The sequence below is a fragment of the Polypterus senegalus genome, chromosome 1 (assembly GCF_016835505.1).
Source record: "Polypterus senegalus isolate Bchr_013 chromosome 1, ASM1683550v1, whole genome shotgun sequence".
NCBI lineage: Eukaryota > Metazoa > Chordata > Cladistia > Polypteriformes > Polypteridae > Polypterus > Polypterus senegalus.
The window spans coordinates 161,703,161-161,718,259 of record NC_053154.1 but is presented as its reverse complement, the minus strand read 5'-3'; the positions used below and the strand labels follow the sequence as shown (position 1 = coordinate 161,718,259).

Genomic DNA, 15,099 nt, shown 5'->3' with positions numbered 1-15,099 from the left:
TTTATGGACAGAATTTCTAGGCGCAACCAGGGTGTTGAAGGGGTCGGTTTGGTGGACTCAGGATTGGGTCACTGCTTTTGCAGATGATGTTGTCCTGTTTGCTTCATCAGGCGTGATCTTCAGCTCTCTCTGGATCGGATCGCAGCTGAGTGTGAAGCGGCTGGGATGAGAATCAGCACCTCCAAATCCGAGACCATGGTCCTCAGCCGGAAAAGGGTGGAGTGCCCTCTCAGGGTTGGGGGAGAGATCCAGCCCCAAGTGGAGGAGTTCAATTATCTTGGGGTCTTGTTCACGAGTGAGGGAAGAATGGAGCGTGAGATCGACAGGCGGATCGGTGTGGCATCAACAGTGATGCGGGCTCTGCATCGGTCTGTCGTGGTGAAAAAGGAGCTGAGCCGTAAGGCAAAGCTCTCAATTTACCAGTCGATCTACGCTCCTACCCTCACCTATGGTCATGAGCTATGGGTAGTGACCGAAAGAACGAGATCACGAATACAAGCGGCTGAAGTGAGTTTCCTCCGCAGGGTGTCTGGGCTTTCCCTTAAAGATAGGGTGAGAAGCTCAGTCATCCGGGAGGGGCTCAGAGTAGAGCCGCTGCTCCTCCGCATCGAGAGGAGTCAGATGAGGTGGCTCGGGCATCTGATCAGGATGCCTCCTGGACGCCTCCCTGGTGAGGTGTTCGGGCACTTCCAACCGGGAGGATGCCCCGGGGAAGACCCAGGACACACTGGAGGGACTATGTCTCCCGGCTGGCCTGGGAGCATGGGATTCTCCTGGAAGAGCTGGAAGAAGTGGCCGGGGAGAGGGAAGTCTGGGCCTCTCTGCTTAAGCTGCTGCCCCCGCGACCCGACCTCGGATAAGCGGAAGAGGATGGATGGATGGATGGATGGATGCATCACACTGCTATTCAGAATTTTAGTTTTCTAGCATGCTGACAAAATTGTGACAGACACCTTATGGAAAACAGTTAACATGCTGCAGCTATGATTAGGATTTTATTCATTCTTAACCTTACATGTACTATATACAGTCATATATACTGAAACAGGCACACTCCATTCATTGCCTAACCTACCATCAGGGTGACTTAGGTGCACATGCTGAGGCCCCGACATATGTCAGAGAAAAGAAATAGCTAATACCAGGAAAAAAGTTTCCACAGACAATACAGGCACTTATCATATTTAAGAATGTGGCCAATAAAAAATAAATAAAAAGCTAGCAAAGAAATATATGAATTGTGGTTGGTCGGTATGGGTGGATAATGATGAAAGCATGCGTTTAACTCATCATTTTTGAGACAATGGTGGTTAAGCTTACGAGTTGCGGACGTACATTTTTAATTGATCTTATAGTAATATAATCCCTAATATAAACATTAGTGTTCTAAGCATTCAGAGGACTGCCATAACATTAATTTAATATATCCTGTGTGGCAACAGCTGCCCGTGGTGACGATCTGGTCAGTGCAAGAGGAAGTCCATTTAAGAAGCACGTAGTGATTAACAACTGGGTTGGTGAACGGACAGATTTTGTGGCAGACCTATATTTGTTGGGCCCTGATAGGTAAACACTATTATCTTCTTCAGTGAGGTTATTTATTTATTAATTTTTTTTTATTTTTTTTTATTTAAACCCCTTCTCATAAGCAATATGTACTAATGTCACTTCTTAGGTCCCTCTGAGATTTGGGGCCCTGAAGCTTAAGCTTCATTAGCTTCATAGTAGATCTGCCCCTGGACCTTACAAATAGTCAGGAGAGATTGGATATTGTTGCTTTTAGCAGCTTTAGCAGCAACCTGCAGGGGCAAGCTCATTAGTGCAAGGGATATCCATACACATCAAGAGCAAGCAAACTTCAATAATTTGGAATATGATAAATGAGAGATCTCTGTGTGGGGGAACCCCAAAAACTATGTTAGTATACCACTTCACTAATAAATGTAAGAGAATATGCAGCCTGAAGCAACAGTGAGACGGTCTGTTGGGTTGGTTTCTCAGGAAAATGCAAAATTCCACCCACCAACAGTTGCTGTGTGAATTTGTGATAAAAAATGTTTATTTCTAGTTTACTTTTGTTATCATAAGCATGCCTCAGGCTGCAAAAAGCGTGACTTCTCAAATCAATATCTCTTCTACTTCCAAGTGGACAGATTCTGTAAGTTTGCAGGCTTAGATTCACTGAGAGGAAGGGGTTGATCTTTTTTCCTCCCCATTTGAATGGGGTTTGAGACGAACCACATTTGAACAATAACTGTATACAACAAATAGATGCAAAAAACACCACCAAACCTGGACAAAGGATCCCTTTTCCGGACTTTTATTGTATTGGGTGCAAATATGCAACCCCAAAAACGCTCAGAGACATATCACTTTGTTTGTCACAAAGAGCCACAAGCCTTTAAAAAAAAGTTTAATTGATGTTCATTAACTGCACTGTCGGAAGTTGCTCTCCCTTAGATGTGATGTTCAACTCAACCAATTTATTGTGATGCTTAAAGCTTCAAGGGAACTCCAAAAAAGCTCTTTGATCAACTTTTAGTGTACCTTGCTGGTCAAAACTCCAAGGGAGAATTCCCAGTCAGGGAATGGTGCCACTCAAAAGTCAAGTCGGGGGAATCTCTCACATCCTCTGCTCTTTGACTGAATGTTATAGGATTGCAGAGCTTGAAGCTCAGATCTGCCCTTATGTGTATCCACTCAGGCACTTGGGAGCAGTGAGGAGAGGTGTGTAAGAGTCTTTTGAGCTCCAACGCCTGTGGGGGTCATAATTTGGCCATGGTTTCGGTACCCTTTCATCTCATACACAATATAATGAACTGTACTCGCTTTATATTGAAATGCACACGGTGTACGCTGAGATTTTGTCACGTACACCACATACAAATACTTTTAAATGTGAACATGTATTGACTTAACTGTAGCAGACTGGTGATGTGTATACATTTAGTTACATTACAAATAGTTACAATAACTGTATTTATGTATTACGTCTTACCCCTACTTAAAGTGTCTAACAGAAAATCAAAATTAAAAACTTGGATAAAACGAAAAAACGATTAAATACACAACATTGGGTATAAACTGACATCAGAATAAAATAAGAGTAAATACAGTAACCGCACGCTTTGCATTAGAATATGAGACAATAAACCACAATCCAAAAATACATGAAAACCCTAAACACATAACAAAACTTACTGATACAAACACAAATCACTTCGAACATCTGGACAGAGAAACTGAAAAAGCAGTCAGAAAGTTAAGCAAGTTAAAATGTTTTCCTGTACAAAGGCGTTTTTTTTTTTTTAAAGAATAAGTGTAGTCAGATGATATAATTAATATAGACACGTCGTTTACGGTTAAAGGACCAAACTTCGTTACTAACAAAAATATTTATGGAAATCAGTTCAAACTCTGTATGTTTAGTGTTCTGCGCGACATATTGGAAGGACATCTGTTTCCCTGAGGCTCGGCTCCGCTGTAACGAAACTTTGAAGTCACGTTACATGCCCGTGTCCCTCGCTATGACTGACTCCTTATTTTATTAGTGATCCATTACTGTATGATGCATCGTTGATGCAGATCGTAAAATTCTTTCAACGTTAACTATTCAACCGTCAGATTCTATTCTGTCCTCTACAGCTCACATGACATTGTGCCCAAACTTACCCGCTTGTGCTGTGCGTCTATCCTTGCCTGTCCGCCCCCGAGACGCGCCGCCTCCCGTTTCTTGTCAATCCTTTCTTGTACTGACAGGTGACTAACAGCATACCATCGTTGCTGAAGGTGCAAATTAGGCCGAACCGAATCCCACACGTGGCTGTGGGCAGCGACCAAGTTTTTATAAATGAATCTGTAGCCTCCGAAAAGGCTACTAGCACTTCGCAGGGTTGCCAAGGCCGCCATGTCTGCATAAATAAGACGTGTGTCTGCATTCCTGCTATTGGCTCTTTTGTACCACGTGTTACTCTAGGCTTAACCAATGAATTGCGTGTCTACGTAATGAACTTGAACAAGAGGGCCCGGATGACAGCTCAAGCCCAAACTGTACTCTCCTCCCCATTCTTGGAGAGTACCCAAGGTGACAGGAAATACTATTCTTGTGGTTGCTGACGGGCACACAGGGATAACAGTGTGGACGGTACACCGAGTGCGCCCTGTGTGTCGTCTTTTTTCACATTTAAATGTATTTTAAACAGTTTTAAATATTCGTAAGAATGTGTCGGTTTGTTCTGGAATACCTTCTCCGTGTGGATGTTCTGACAGTGTTGGGTTTTTGTCGGATGTTCCGCTTTTCCTCTCAAGTACTAAGGCCGTGCAGATTAGACTGCAGATTTACACAGTGAGTAAGTGTAAGTGGTGGTCTGTCCAGGGTTGAGAACCTGCATTTTACGGTGTTTAGAAGATGGATCGACGAATGTCTGCATATCGTATACAGGTGCAACTCAATAAATTCGAATATCATCGAAAAGTTAATTTATTTCAATTACTTTATATTCAAAAAGTGAAACTCTTATATTTTATAGATTCATTACACACAGAGTGATATATTTCAAGCGTTTATTTCTTTTCATTTTGCTGATTATAGCTTACAGGTAATGAAAACTCAAAATTCAGTATCACAGAAAATTTGAACATTGCATAAGACAAATAAAAAAATGATCTTTAATACAGAAATGTTGGCCTACTGAAAAGCAATGTTCACGTACGCACTCAATACTTGGTCGGGGCTCCTTTTGCATGAATTACTGCATTAAGGAGGTGATCAGCCTGTGGCAATGCTGAGGTGCAATGAAAGCCCAGGATGCTTTGATAGGTCTGATATCTCTCATTTTCCTCTTGTATGGAGTTTAGGTCAGGTGAGCTTGTTGGCCAATCAAGCAGATTGATAAAATTGGTCAATACACCAGCTATTGGTACTTTTGGCAGCTTGTCAGCAGAGGGAAGCATGACGTGCTCTAAAAGATCCTGGTAGACAGCTGCTCTGACTTTGGACTTGATAAAATATAGTTGACCAACACCAGCAGATGACATGGCTCCCCAAATCATCACTGACTGTTGTAACTTCACACTGGACTTCAAGCAACTTGGATTCTCTGCCTCTCCACTCTTCCTCCAGACTCTGGGATCTTGATTTATAAAGGAAATACAAAATTAACTTTCATCTGAAAAGATGACTTTGGACCACTGAGCAACAGTCCAGTCTGTTTTCTCCTTAGCCCAGGTAAGACACTTCTGACATTGTGTCTGGTTCAGGAGTGGCTTGACACAAAGAATGCGACAGTTGTAGCCCATGTCCACTCCTTGTGAATCTCTTCCTGTGCTTCACAATCCTCTCAAGGCTACAGTTATCCCTGTTGCTTGTGCACCTTTTTCTGCCACATTATGTCCTTCCACTCAACTCTACATTAATATGTTTGGATACAGCACTCTGTGAACAGCCAGCTTCTTTAACAATGACCTTTTCTGGCTTTCCCCCCTTGTGTAGGGTGTTGATGACTGTCTTCTGTCAAGTCAGTAGTCTTCCCTGTGATTTTGTGGCCTACTGAACCAGACTGAGAGACCATTTAAAGGCTCAGGACACCTTTGCAGGTGTTTTGAGTTAATTAGCTGATTGGAATGTGACACCATGAGTCAACAATATTGAACTTTTTTACAATATTATAATTTTCTGAGATACTGAATTTTGGTTTTTCATTATTTATAAGCCATAATCAGGAAAATGAAAAGAAATAATTGCTTAAAATATATCACTCTGTGTGTAATGAATCTATATAATGTGTTTCACTTATTGAATTGAATTACTGAAATAAATTAACTTTTCGATGATATTCTAATTTATTGAGATGCACCTGTATACTCTGTTACCTTGCTATCATGAACCTGCTTCATTCAACCCTTGGTTATCTGATAAAAAAGATCAGGACCTGATTTTTATATTATATCAAATGAAAATTTTGATATGATCCAAAAGTATTTTAACAGGATATAATTTTTAAAAAAGGGACCGTGTGCTTCTGTCACCAGAAGATGGCGATATAAAATTGTGAGACAATATTTAGGAGGATGGTCGGTGAGATATCATAAAATTTCATGAAACTTTGAACAAAATAAACCTGGCCAAAACCGTAACACTACCGAGAATTTTCAGCCAACAAATTGTTCAGTAGAAGTGTGTGTAGAAAGTTTCTGCTTTCTGAGGCACCTTTCATGCCTAGGTTCATACACCATTATAGTGTCTCAGTGTAGCTATGGCTGCTCATTTTTCCTTCAGTCATGTTAAGAGTTTTTTTTTCCTTTAAGCCATTATGGTATGTATTTGACAAATGTTTGTTGTTATATTAATTTATTTAGCTTATGTAAAAATGCCAGATTTCAACCTGCAGAGAAATAATGATCTATCTATCTATCTATCTATCTATCTATCTATCTATTTCCAACCTTTTTCGCCCAATTAATCCATGGCATGCTTTTAAAAGTAATTTTACTCTGACACTGTTTTTTTAACATTTTATTGAATTTATTAAAATTAAATAACATTCCATACAAGCATGTCAAGTTTTACAAAACTAGGTTTGAAACAAACCAACCCCCAACCATGAGAAAGAGAGTTAGGCCAACAGAGTAAAACTTTTAATAGTAGGAAACATAAGTAAGTAAATAAAAAGAATAAAAAGGGAAGATAATCTGTTTCCTCAATTTAAATGCTTATTTTAAAATGTTATTGATTAGATCCTGCAAGGTTTTAAAAAAGTTTTGTACAGATCTTCTAAGTGAGAATTTGACTTTTTCCAATTTGAAATAATATATAACATCAGTTACCCGCTGACTTAAAAGGGAAGAGTTAGGATTCTTCTGGTTGAGCAAGATAAGTCTACGTTCCAATGGTAAAGTGAAGGCAATTACGTTTGTTTGTACTTCTCTACTTTAAGCCCATCTGGAAGTACACCAAACACAGCTGTTAATGGGTTAGGAGGGATTGTGACCCCAAAGGCTGTCTGACAGGCATTTAAAAATTTTGATCCAGAATGATGTTAATTTGGTGCAGGTCCAGAACGTGGCCTAGTGAGGCTAGAACTTGATTGCAGTGTTCGTAGGTTGGATCTTGCCCTGGAAACATTTTTGACAATTTTAAATGAGACAGATGCGCTTGATATATAATTTTAAGTTAAATAATTAGATGCATTGCACATGTAGAGGTAGAGTGAATTCTGTACATGGCCCCTTACACTGTTTTATTCAGTAATTTGAGTTTATACTTCAACCATAACAAAATGATTGACAAAAAGACAATCGAATAAGGTACTGTTTTAAATATTTGTGTTTTAAGTTCAAATAACAATAATAATAACATCATAATGCTATTTCACAAACTAGGCCTACTTCAAATTTTCTTCTCAACCTCAGATTTTTTGAGCAAAATTACCCAATGAGTAGGCCAAATTTACATCCGGTTGGGAACCCCTGTGGTAACCATGTTTTTTTTTTTTAATAGATGGGAGTTCAGGTGAACATATCCCAAGTCTCTAATCTTTTAAACTAAGAATCTTAACTATTCTAGTATATTAATGGATCCGAGCAATAGTGGTGTTTTTGCTACATTTGACAGCCAAAAAAAGTAATCTATGAAGCACTACGGTTTCAGCTGATTTTCTTGAAATACATGATCAACAGTAATTTTTTTGAGCTAAAATATTTTTAGCTTTAGTACTGAAAGAGAAACAGTACAGCAAAAAATGTCTTTCATTTTCACTTTAATTTTTGCCTTTCTCTAGAAAAATTAAGTGGTAGCCATACTTGGCTGAACAATAGGGTTCCAGTACTGTCTGTTCACAATTTGTGTGTTCTTCCATGTCTTTTTTTTTTGTAAAAGTAAGTTTATTTACACATTACAAAATGCAATCTACAACAATTCCATTACACAATACAACAAAAGCAATTGTGTTAAGGAACAGTCTTTTTTCCATTTTCATCTCAACCAAAGACTATCATCCCTCCAAAACCTTGGACCAAACATCCATACTACATACTCACAATCTGGATATAAAATCAATTTCCATTAAAACCCTGTTCCCCATTCCCCTCTATCCACAAGCCTTTCCATCTCTCCTTAGCTGCTGCAAAACTCCACTTCTCAATATCTCTCTTGATTTTCTTTTCTAGCTCCTATTCCAAAATCTTATTTTACACCTGGTATCCCATATGCACTTCTTTGCCGGGCTAATAATAAGCCTGATTACAAAGGCTTCCCTTGAACATCTGCCATTTCCAATTAGGTTACCCCTTCTTTCAGAACTAAACCATACAATAAAACAACCAAATCTTTTACCATTTTCAGTAAGCCTTCCATATTCTCCTAAACATCTTGTGTCCAACTGCACTCTCAAAACATGTATTTTAAGGTCTCCACCTGGGCACAGTTTGGTTTTGTACACCTCCTTGTCTGTGTCAAACCTTGTCTATACATCCTCTTCTTCGCACGTAATTGTCCCCACATCATCATCCAGTTTAAGCCCTTTTGTCTGTACCATTGCCCATATCCCCACTTCAAACCTTATCATACTCCACCCCTGCTTCATTGTAGACCTGTCTGCTTTATACAAGTCTTTCTCTTTGTAGCACAAAGCAACATCTGATAGATAGATAGATAGATACTTTATTAATCCCAAGGGGAAATTCACATAATCCACAGCAGTATACTGATACAAAGAAACAATATTAAATTAAATAGTAGTAAAATGAAAAAATGAAAAAAAAAGCAGACAATAACTTTGAGTAATGTTAGCATTTACTCCCCCGGGTGGAACTGAAGAGTCGCATAGTGTGGGGGAGGAACGATCTCCTCAGTCTGTCAGTGGAGCAGGACAGTGACAAAAGTCTGTCACTGAAGCTAATCCTCTGCCTGGAGATGACACTGTTCAGTGGATGCAGTGGATTATTCATGATTGACAGGAGTTTGCTTAATGCCTGTCGCTCTGCCACAGATGTTAAACTGTCCAACTTTACTCCTACAATAGAGCCTGCCTTCTTAACAAGTTTGTCCAGGCGTGAGGCATCTTTCATCTTTATGCTGCCACCCAGCACACCACTGCGTAGAAGAGGGCACTCGCCACAACCATCTGGTAGAACATCTGCAGCATCTTACTGCAGATGTTGAAGGATGCCAACCTTCTCAGAAAGTATAGTCTGCTCTGACCTTTCTTACATAGAGCATCAGTATTGGCAGTCCAGTCCAATTTGTCATCCAGCTGCACTCCCAGATATTTAAAGGTCTGCACCCTCTGCACACAGTCACCTCTGATGATCACAGGGTCCATGAGGGGCCTGGGCCTCCTAAAATCCACCACCAGCTCCTTGGTTTTGCTGGTGTTAAGATGTAAGTGGTTTGAGTCGCACCATTTAACAAAGTCTTGAATTAGCTTCCTGTATTCCTCCTCCTGCCCACTCCTGATGCAGCCCACAATAGCTATGTATCCATAGCCTCCTGGTCTCTCTCTGCCTTTGGTGTCAAATTTGACTACGCTGTCAGAGTCCTGGTTAAGTAAACTGCAGAGCCAAAAAATATTGTCTTTGATAGCTCCAAAATTAGGTGAAGTGGTGACTCAATCGGCAAAGAGTGGGATAGGATGCGGACTCTTTCATGCTTGGTTTCCGAGCTCGATTTTAATGCTACAAGAAGAAGGAGAGACTCTTTCATTTGTTTCTCGGAGGATGGCGAAAACTCGGTAAGCTGGAGGAACCTCAAACCGTGATCGCCAAAACATTTGATGAATGTAACTGTTTTAAAATGTACCGAAGCGTATTAGGGCCACGGAGAAGGAAATATAACGGAGACAGTGAAGAACAAAAAGTATATGTCGAGAATAAAGTCGACATGTTGACTTTATTCTCGACATTTCCACTTTATTCTCGCCGTTTATATCGAGATTAAAGTCGACATTTCCACTTTATTCTCGTAGTTTATTTTGTCATTAAAGCAGAATGTCATAAACTAAACCATCTTAAAATTAATATTTAATTTACTAGATTTTCTCAAACCCCCGTCATAAGTTAATGTAGCACATTAAATACTTTGTGTTAAGTGTTCCCCAACCCATGTTAATCGCTACGTGTTTCTTGAACAGACTTCCTCTTGCACTAAGACCAGGCGCAGGCAGCAATCGCCACACAGAATACATTACTTTCATGATATTCCTGTGCTCTGAACATGTAGAATGCTACGATAAATATTTGATATCATTTTCATGATAAAATGCACTGATGCGTGTATTAATCATGTGGGGGCATGGTGGCGTGGAGGTTGCACTGCTGCTTCGCAGCAAAGGGGTCCCAGGTGTTCTCTGTCTTGGGTTTGCATGTTTTTCTGGTGGGTTTACTCGGTGTGCTTCAGTTTCCTTTCAGGGTCATGTAGGATGTAGGGTTTTGTTATGCTAAATTGGCCCTGCTAGTGCATGTGCTGCTCGTATTCACCCTGCGATGTGCTGGCGCCCTGTTCAGGATTTGTTCCTGTCTTGCGCAAGATGGTTGCTGGGATGGGCGCTACGGCTAAATTAAACATGTATAACGAAGTTCCGAACACTCCGTGTCCTAGGTTTATAGCTAGTTTTACTTTCACAAAGACTTTTATCGTGTGGTGATTAGTTATGTGGAGAAAAAAGGTTGGGAACTGAGGGTTTGTTAGGTCAGATTGGGACAGTAGGCATGCAATAAAGAAAGCCCACTCAGAAGAGCATTCATTGAATTCTGTGTTCGTGTCTCCGACCAGTGGATCACGAACCCAACATTTACACAATATTTCAGTTAAACCAGTGCGATACCCATTCATACATCCAGTTTTTTGGAGCCTCGTCACACCTGCCATAAAGTTCTCTACACTGCTACACTGAATGAAGACCTGGGGACCCCTTACTGCGAGGGAGCAGCACTACCGCCACACCACCGTGCCCCCACACGATTTATACATGCTTTAATGCATTTCATCATGAAAATGATATCAAGTATTTATCTTAGCATTCTAAATGTTCAGGGAGCAGGAATATCATGAAGTGAATGGATTCTGTGCGGCGATCACTGCCTGCGCCTCTTCAGTGCAAGAGGAAGTCAGTTTAAGAAGCGCGTACTGATTAACAACTCGGTCGGGGAACACTTAACACAAAGCATTTAATGTGCTACATTAACTTATGACGGGGTTTGAGAAAATCTAGTAAATTAAACATTCATTTTAAGATGAAGTTTATTTTACGACATTCTGCTTTAATGACAAAATAAAGTACGAGAATAAAGTGGAAATGACTTTAATCTCAACATAAACGGTGAGAATAAAGTCAACATGTAGACTTTATTCTCGACATATACTTTTTTTTTCTTTCTTCACTGTGTATGTATTTCTTCTTTCTACACCATGGCCCTAATACTTTTCCGTAAAAATGGGATCCGATGTAATCAAAAAAGTAAAACTTTCAATTACTGGAGAAGCGAGGTGTCGCTAGGGAGATTGCAAGATGAACGTGCAAGTTCAGAACTAGTGACAGAAGTGGAAGAGTCCACCTGAACACCTCGGTAATGAGTAGGACAGATTGTAAAGTAATAGAAATGAGACGAGAGACTCCATATATACTTTGTATACGTTTTCGTCTTTCGTCTGTGCTGTATCTTGGACTCGACTAAAGAAGGTTTCGGTGCAAGAGGAAGGCGGCGTGTGATAAAATCTATATACATGCAAAGAATTATTATTATTATTATTGTTAAAATCGGCAATATTCATTTATGCGACAAGATGAGGACCGTACAGAATCTAGAGCACGAAAGCTTCCCACAAGCTAAAGTCACTCTTTACAAAAAGTCGGCTCCGTTCGAGAAAGCGACTGAGTCCGTTTCATATAAATTCGCATACTTTTCTCGAATGTCTCAGTAAATCTACGTTGATATAGCGCCAGTGATTTTCGTTCATTTCAACGGTGCTGCCCTTTGAAGAAAAGGCACCTGGCGTATGTTGTCATTACGTAAGTAACTTGTGTGGTTTAGTATGACTGGATATCATATTAACTGGGTAAGTTTATGTTGCAACAAACCAAATGTCGTTCATTGTCATGGGACATTAAATCATGTATGCAAAACATGCGATGTTTTACAGCTATGTTTCGAGATGGGTTGCAGCTTTTATCGAACACGGGACTATTTTTCAACAGGTTTCCTTACGAAAAAGAGGACTTAGTCTGGAGGCAATTTTCGGATATTTTTCAAAAGTTTTTAATAAGGTATTTTCATTTCAAAAAAGCTCAACTGTTTTCGGGATTTTTAAGAGGGGAGAAGCTGCTTTCCTTTAATTTGTTTTGGATAATCCGACAAATGTGTCGCTCAGACGTTTATTCTGTTTGTAATGAATTATGCTAAATACTCAGGTTGGGTACTTACGATTGTATTTCTATGATAGCGTTATTATGCAAAGACGTTTGATTTGGGGCATAATGTTTTAGCTGCATTGGATATTTTTGGAAATATAGCCCTAACTTTGGCACTTTTTACCTTATAGATAATTCATTTGATCGATATTGGAATTACACGATCTAAATAAGTGGAACCCGTTTCAAAGTGAATTATAACAACAACCTTTTATTTATTTAGTACATTTTTATAGATGAAAGTAGCCAAAAGTGCTTTACATTAATAATAGATAAACAGCGTACTATGTCAGTAAAACTAAGGAATAGTTATATTTATAACAGTAGAAAATCATATTGTACACCATAATAACAAAACTATTGATGGCCTAGGAAAATATCAACTCCAGTTGGCAGAATGTTGACAAAAATAAACTTGTGGGATTCCATGGCCAAAAAAGTCCACCCGGCCAGTCCTGGGCATTCTATAGTCCATGAATGTGTGGCTTTTAACAAGATAGTTCTGATTAGCTTTCTTCATCTTCCCAGCATCTCTGGAGCCTGCAGCACACTTGGGCCAGGGGGCAGTAGTGCATTGTGCCACCACAGAGTACGAGAAAAAAGAGAATGCACAAAAGTAGTGATCTGTGACCAGGCTATAAAACAGCAAATAGAACTGCATTTTATGAAAAGAGAAGCAATGCTAGTAATGCTACTAATATGTTAAATGATCAAGAACGCTAGATTAAAGAGGAGGGTTTTTAGTAGTTTTTCAACTGCATTGACTTGGCGTATCTCTAATATTAAAGTGTTCCAGACTTTTGGGCCATAGAAACAGAAATCTGCCTCACCAGTATTTTTATTCTTCACTCTCAGAATACTGAGCAAGACAGTGTTGGAGGATCCAAATCTACAATTAGGAAAGTAGGGAGACAAGCAACCCAAAATGTAAGAGCTAAATTGTTTAGAGCCTTATTGACCCTTAAAAATAACAGTTCCTTGATGGCATCGCTTGACAAAGAAGGATTTCATTCTGGAAAGGGCTCTTTGCATGGAAATTGCTTCTTTGGCTTTGAAAAGGTTTCACACATGTAGACAAAACAGAAACCTTTAATGTGTAGTAGTCTATCTAGGAGGCAATTGATAGATCAAGAAAGAAAAAACGGTGCCTGTATTATTGTATGTGACAAGAGTCCTTTTATAATCATGTACCCACTGGTGTTTCACAAATCTGTTATCTGTTCCTGGCCATTCATGAAGTTTGTTGCAGATCTGAATAAAGAGTTAATTCTGGAAACACCATGATTCTTTTAAGAACCAAAAAGGGGTCACCTATTGCATAGATTTGCTACCTTAATTATTAAGGGTTTACACAATTAAAAGTTTAAAAAAAAATCAACCCTAAAGGACATGGGTAGCCAGTGCAGTGATGCTAAGTCTGTTGAGATATACTTAGATTTAATCATTTTAGTTAAAAGTCTTGCTGCTGCATTTTCTGATACTAATTCTCATAGGAGTGCATTGCAGTAATATAGATGGCTAAAGACAAATGCTTGTATTAACTTTTCAGCATCTTGCAGTAAGGTAAAAGAGCTAACTCTTATGATGTTTCATAAGTGCAAGAATGTGATTTGAAGTTTAGCTCTGAATCTAAAATTATGCCTAACTTCTTTACTTCTGGCCTTGCTTGTAAAGCCAGATGACCTAATAGATTATTTGAATCAGTATAGTCATTAATGACTTTAACCAATGCAGTTTTTGTGCTGTGATTGAGTGTGAAACCTTACTGATACTCATCCAATTGGTCATTTATTGGCTTACTTCACATCTCATTTTTGTTTGGCTGCTATTTAAGGAAAACAAAAGAAGCAATTCAGAAGACAGAGTCTTTAAAACAATTTAGTTAACAGCAGAATCTGGTCACTGATGTAGAAAGTAGCAGGAAGGAAAACCTGCAACTGCTGAGGAATCCAGCACCTACATATGATTTAACTTAAACAAGTGGGCTATACCTGATACCCCTTCACTTGTTATATCTGTAAAGGTTCTCTGCATTGAATGTAATTTTGATTTAGCAATCAGTAACTATTTTTTTCCAGGTACCATGGCAAAATTCAATGGAGTACCCTCAATGTCTTCATCTGTGAGAATTCAACAGTTTGTCAAAAGGCGAGGAATGATATGTTTACTGGGTGTATCCCTGTAACTAACCCTATAGGCAGTGACTGAGTAGCAATGCAATATCTATCCATCCATTATCCAACCCGCTATATCCTAACTACAGGGTCACTGGGGTCTGGCTGGAGCCAATCCCAGCCAACACAAGGCAGGAAACAAACCCTGGGCAGGGCGCCAGCCCACTGCAGGGCACTCACACACACACAAACCAAGCACACACCAGGGACAATTTAGGATCGCCAATGCATCTAATCTGCATGTCTTTGGACTGTGGGAGGAAACCCAGGCAGACACAGGGAGAACATGCAAACTCCAGGGAAGACCCAGGAAGTGAACCCAGATCTCCAAACTGCAAGGCAACAGCACTACCCACTGCGCCACTGTGCCGCCCGCAATGCAATATGATACAATATAATACAATACAACTTACTTTTGTATAGCGCTCTTCACCTAGTATAGGCACAGAGTGCTGCAAACAAATTCTTAGGTAAAGTACAGATTACTACTGTATACTAACTACTAAATACACAATTAGTAC

At 39.6% G+C, this 15,099-nt stretch overlaps 1 protein-coding gene across 2 annotated transcripts in view; it reads right to left on the bottom strand.

Annotated features, from left to right (window-relative positions):
- The window catches only part of pccb (propionyl-CoA carboxylase subunit beta), a 41,084-nt gene extending 37,147 nt beyond the window's left edge, over positions 1-3,937 (bottom strand). For both annotated transcript variants that reach the window (XM_039761589.1, XM_039761599.1), the window contains exon 1: positions 3,673-3,937. In XM_039761589.1, coding sequence (XP_039617523.1) covers positions 3,673-3,909 — 237 coding nt within the window. In that variant the 5' untranslated portion in view covers positions 3,910-3,937. The remainder of the gene's footprint in view (positions 1-3,672) is intronic.
- Positions 3,938-15,099: the final 11,162 nt, after the last annotated feature.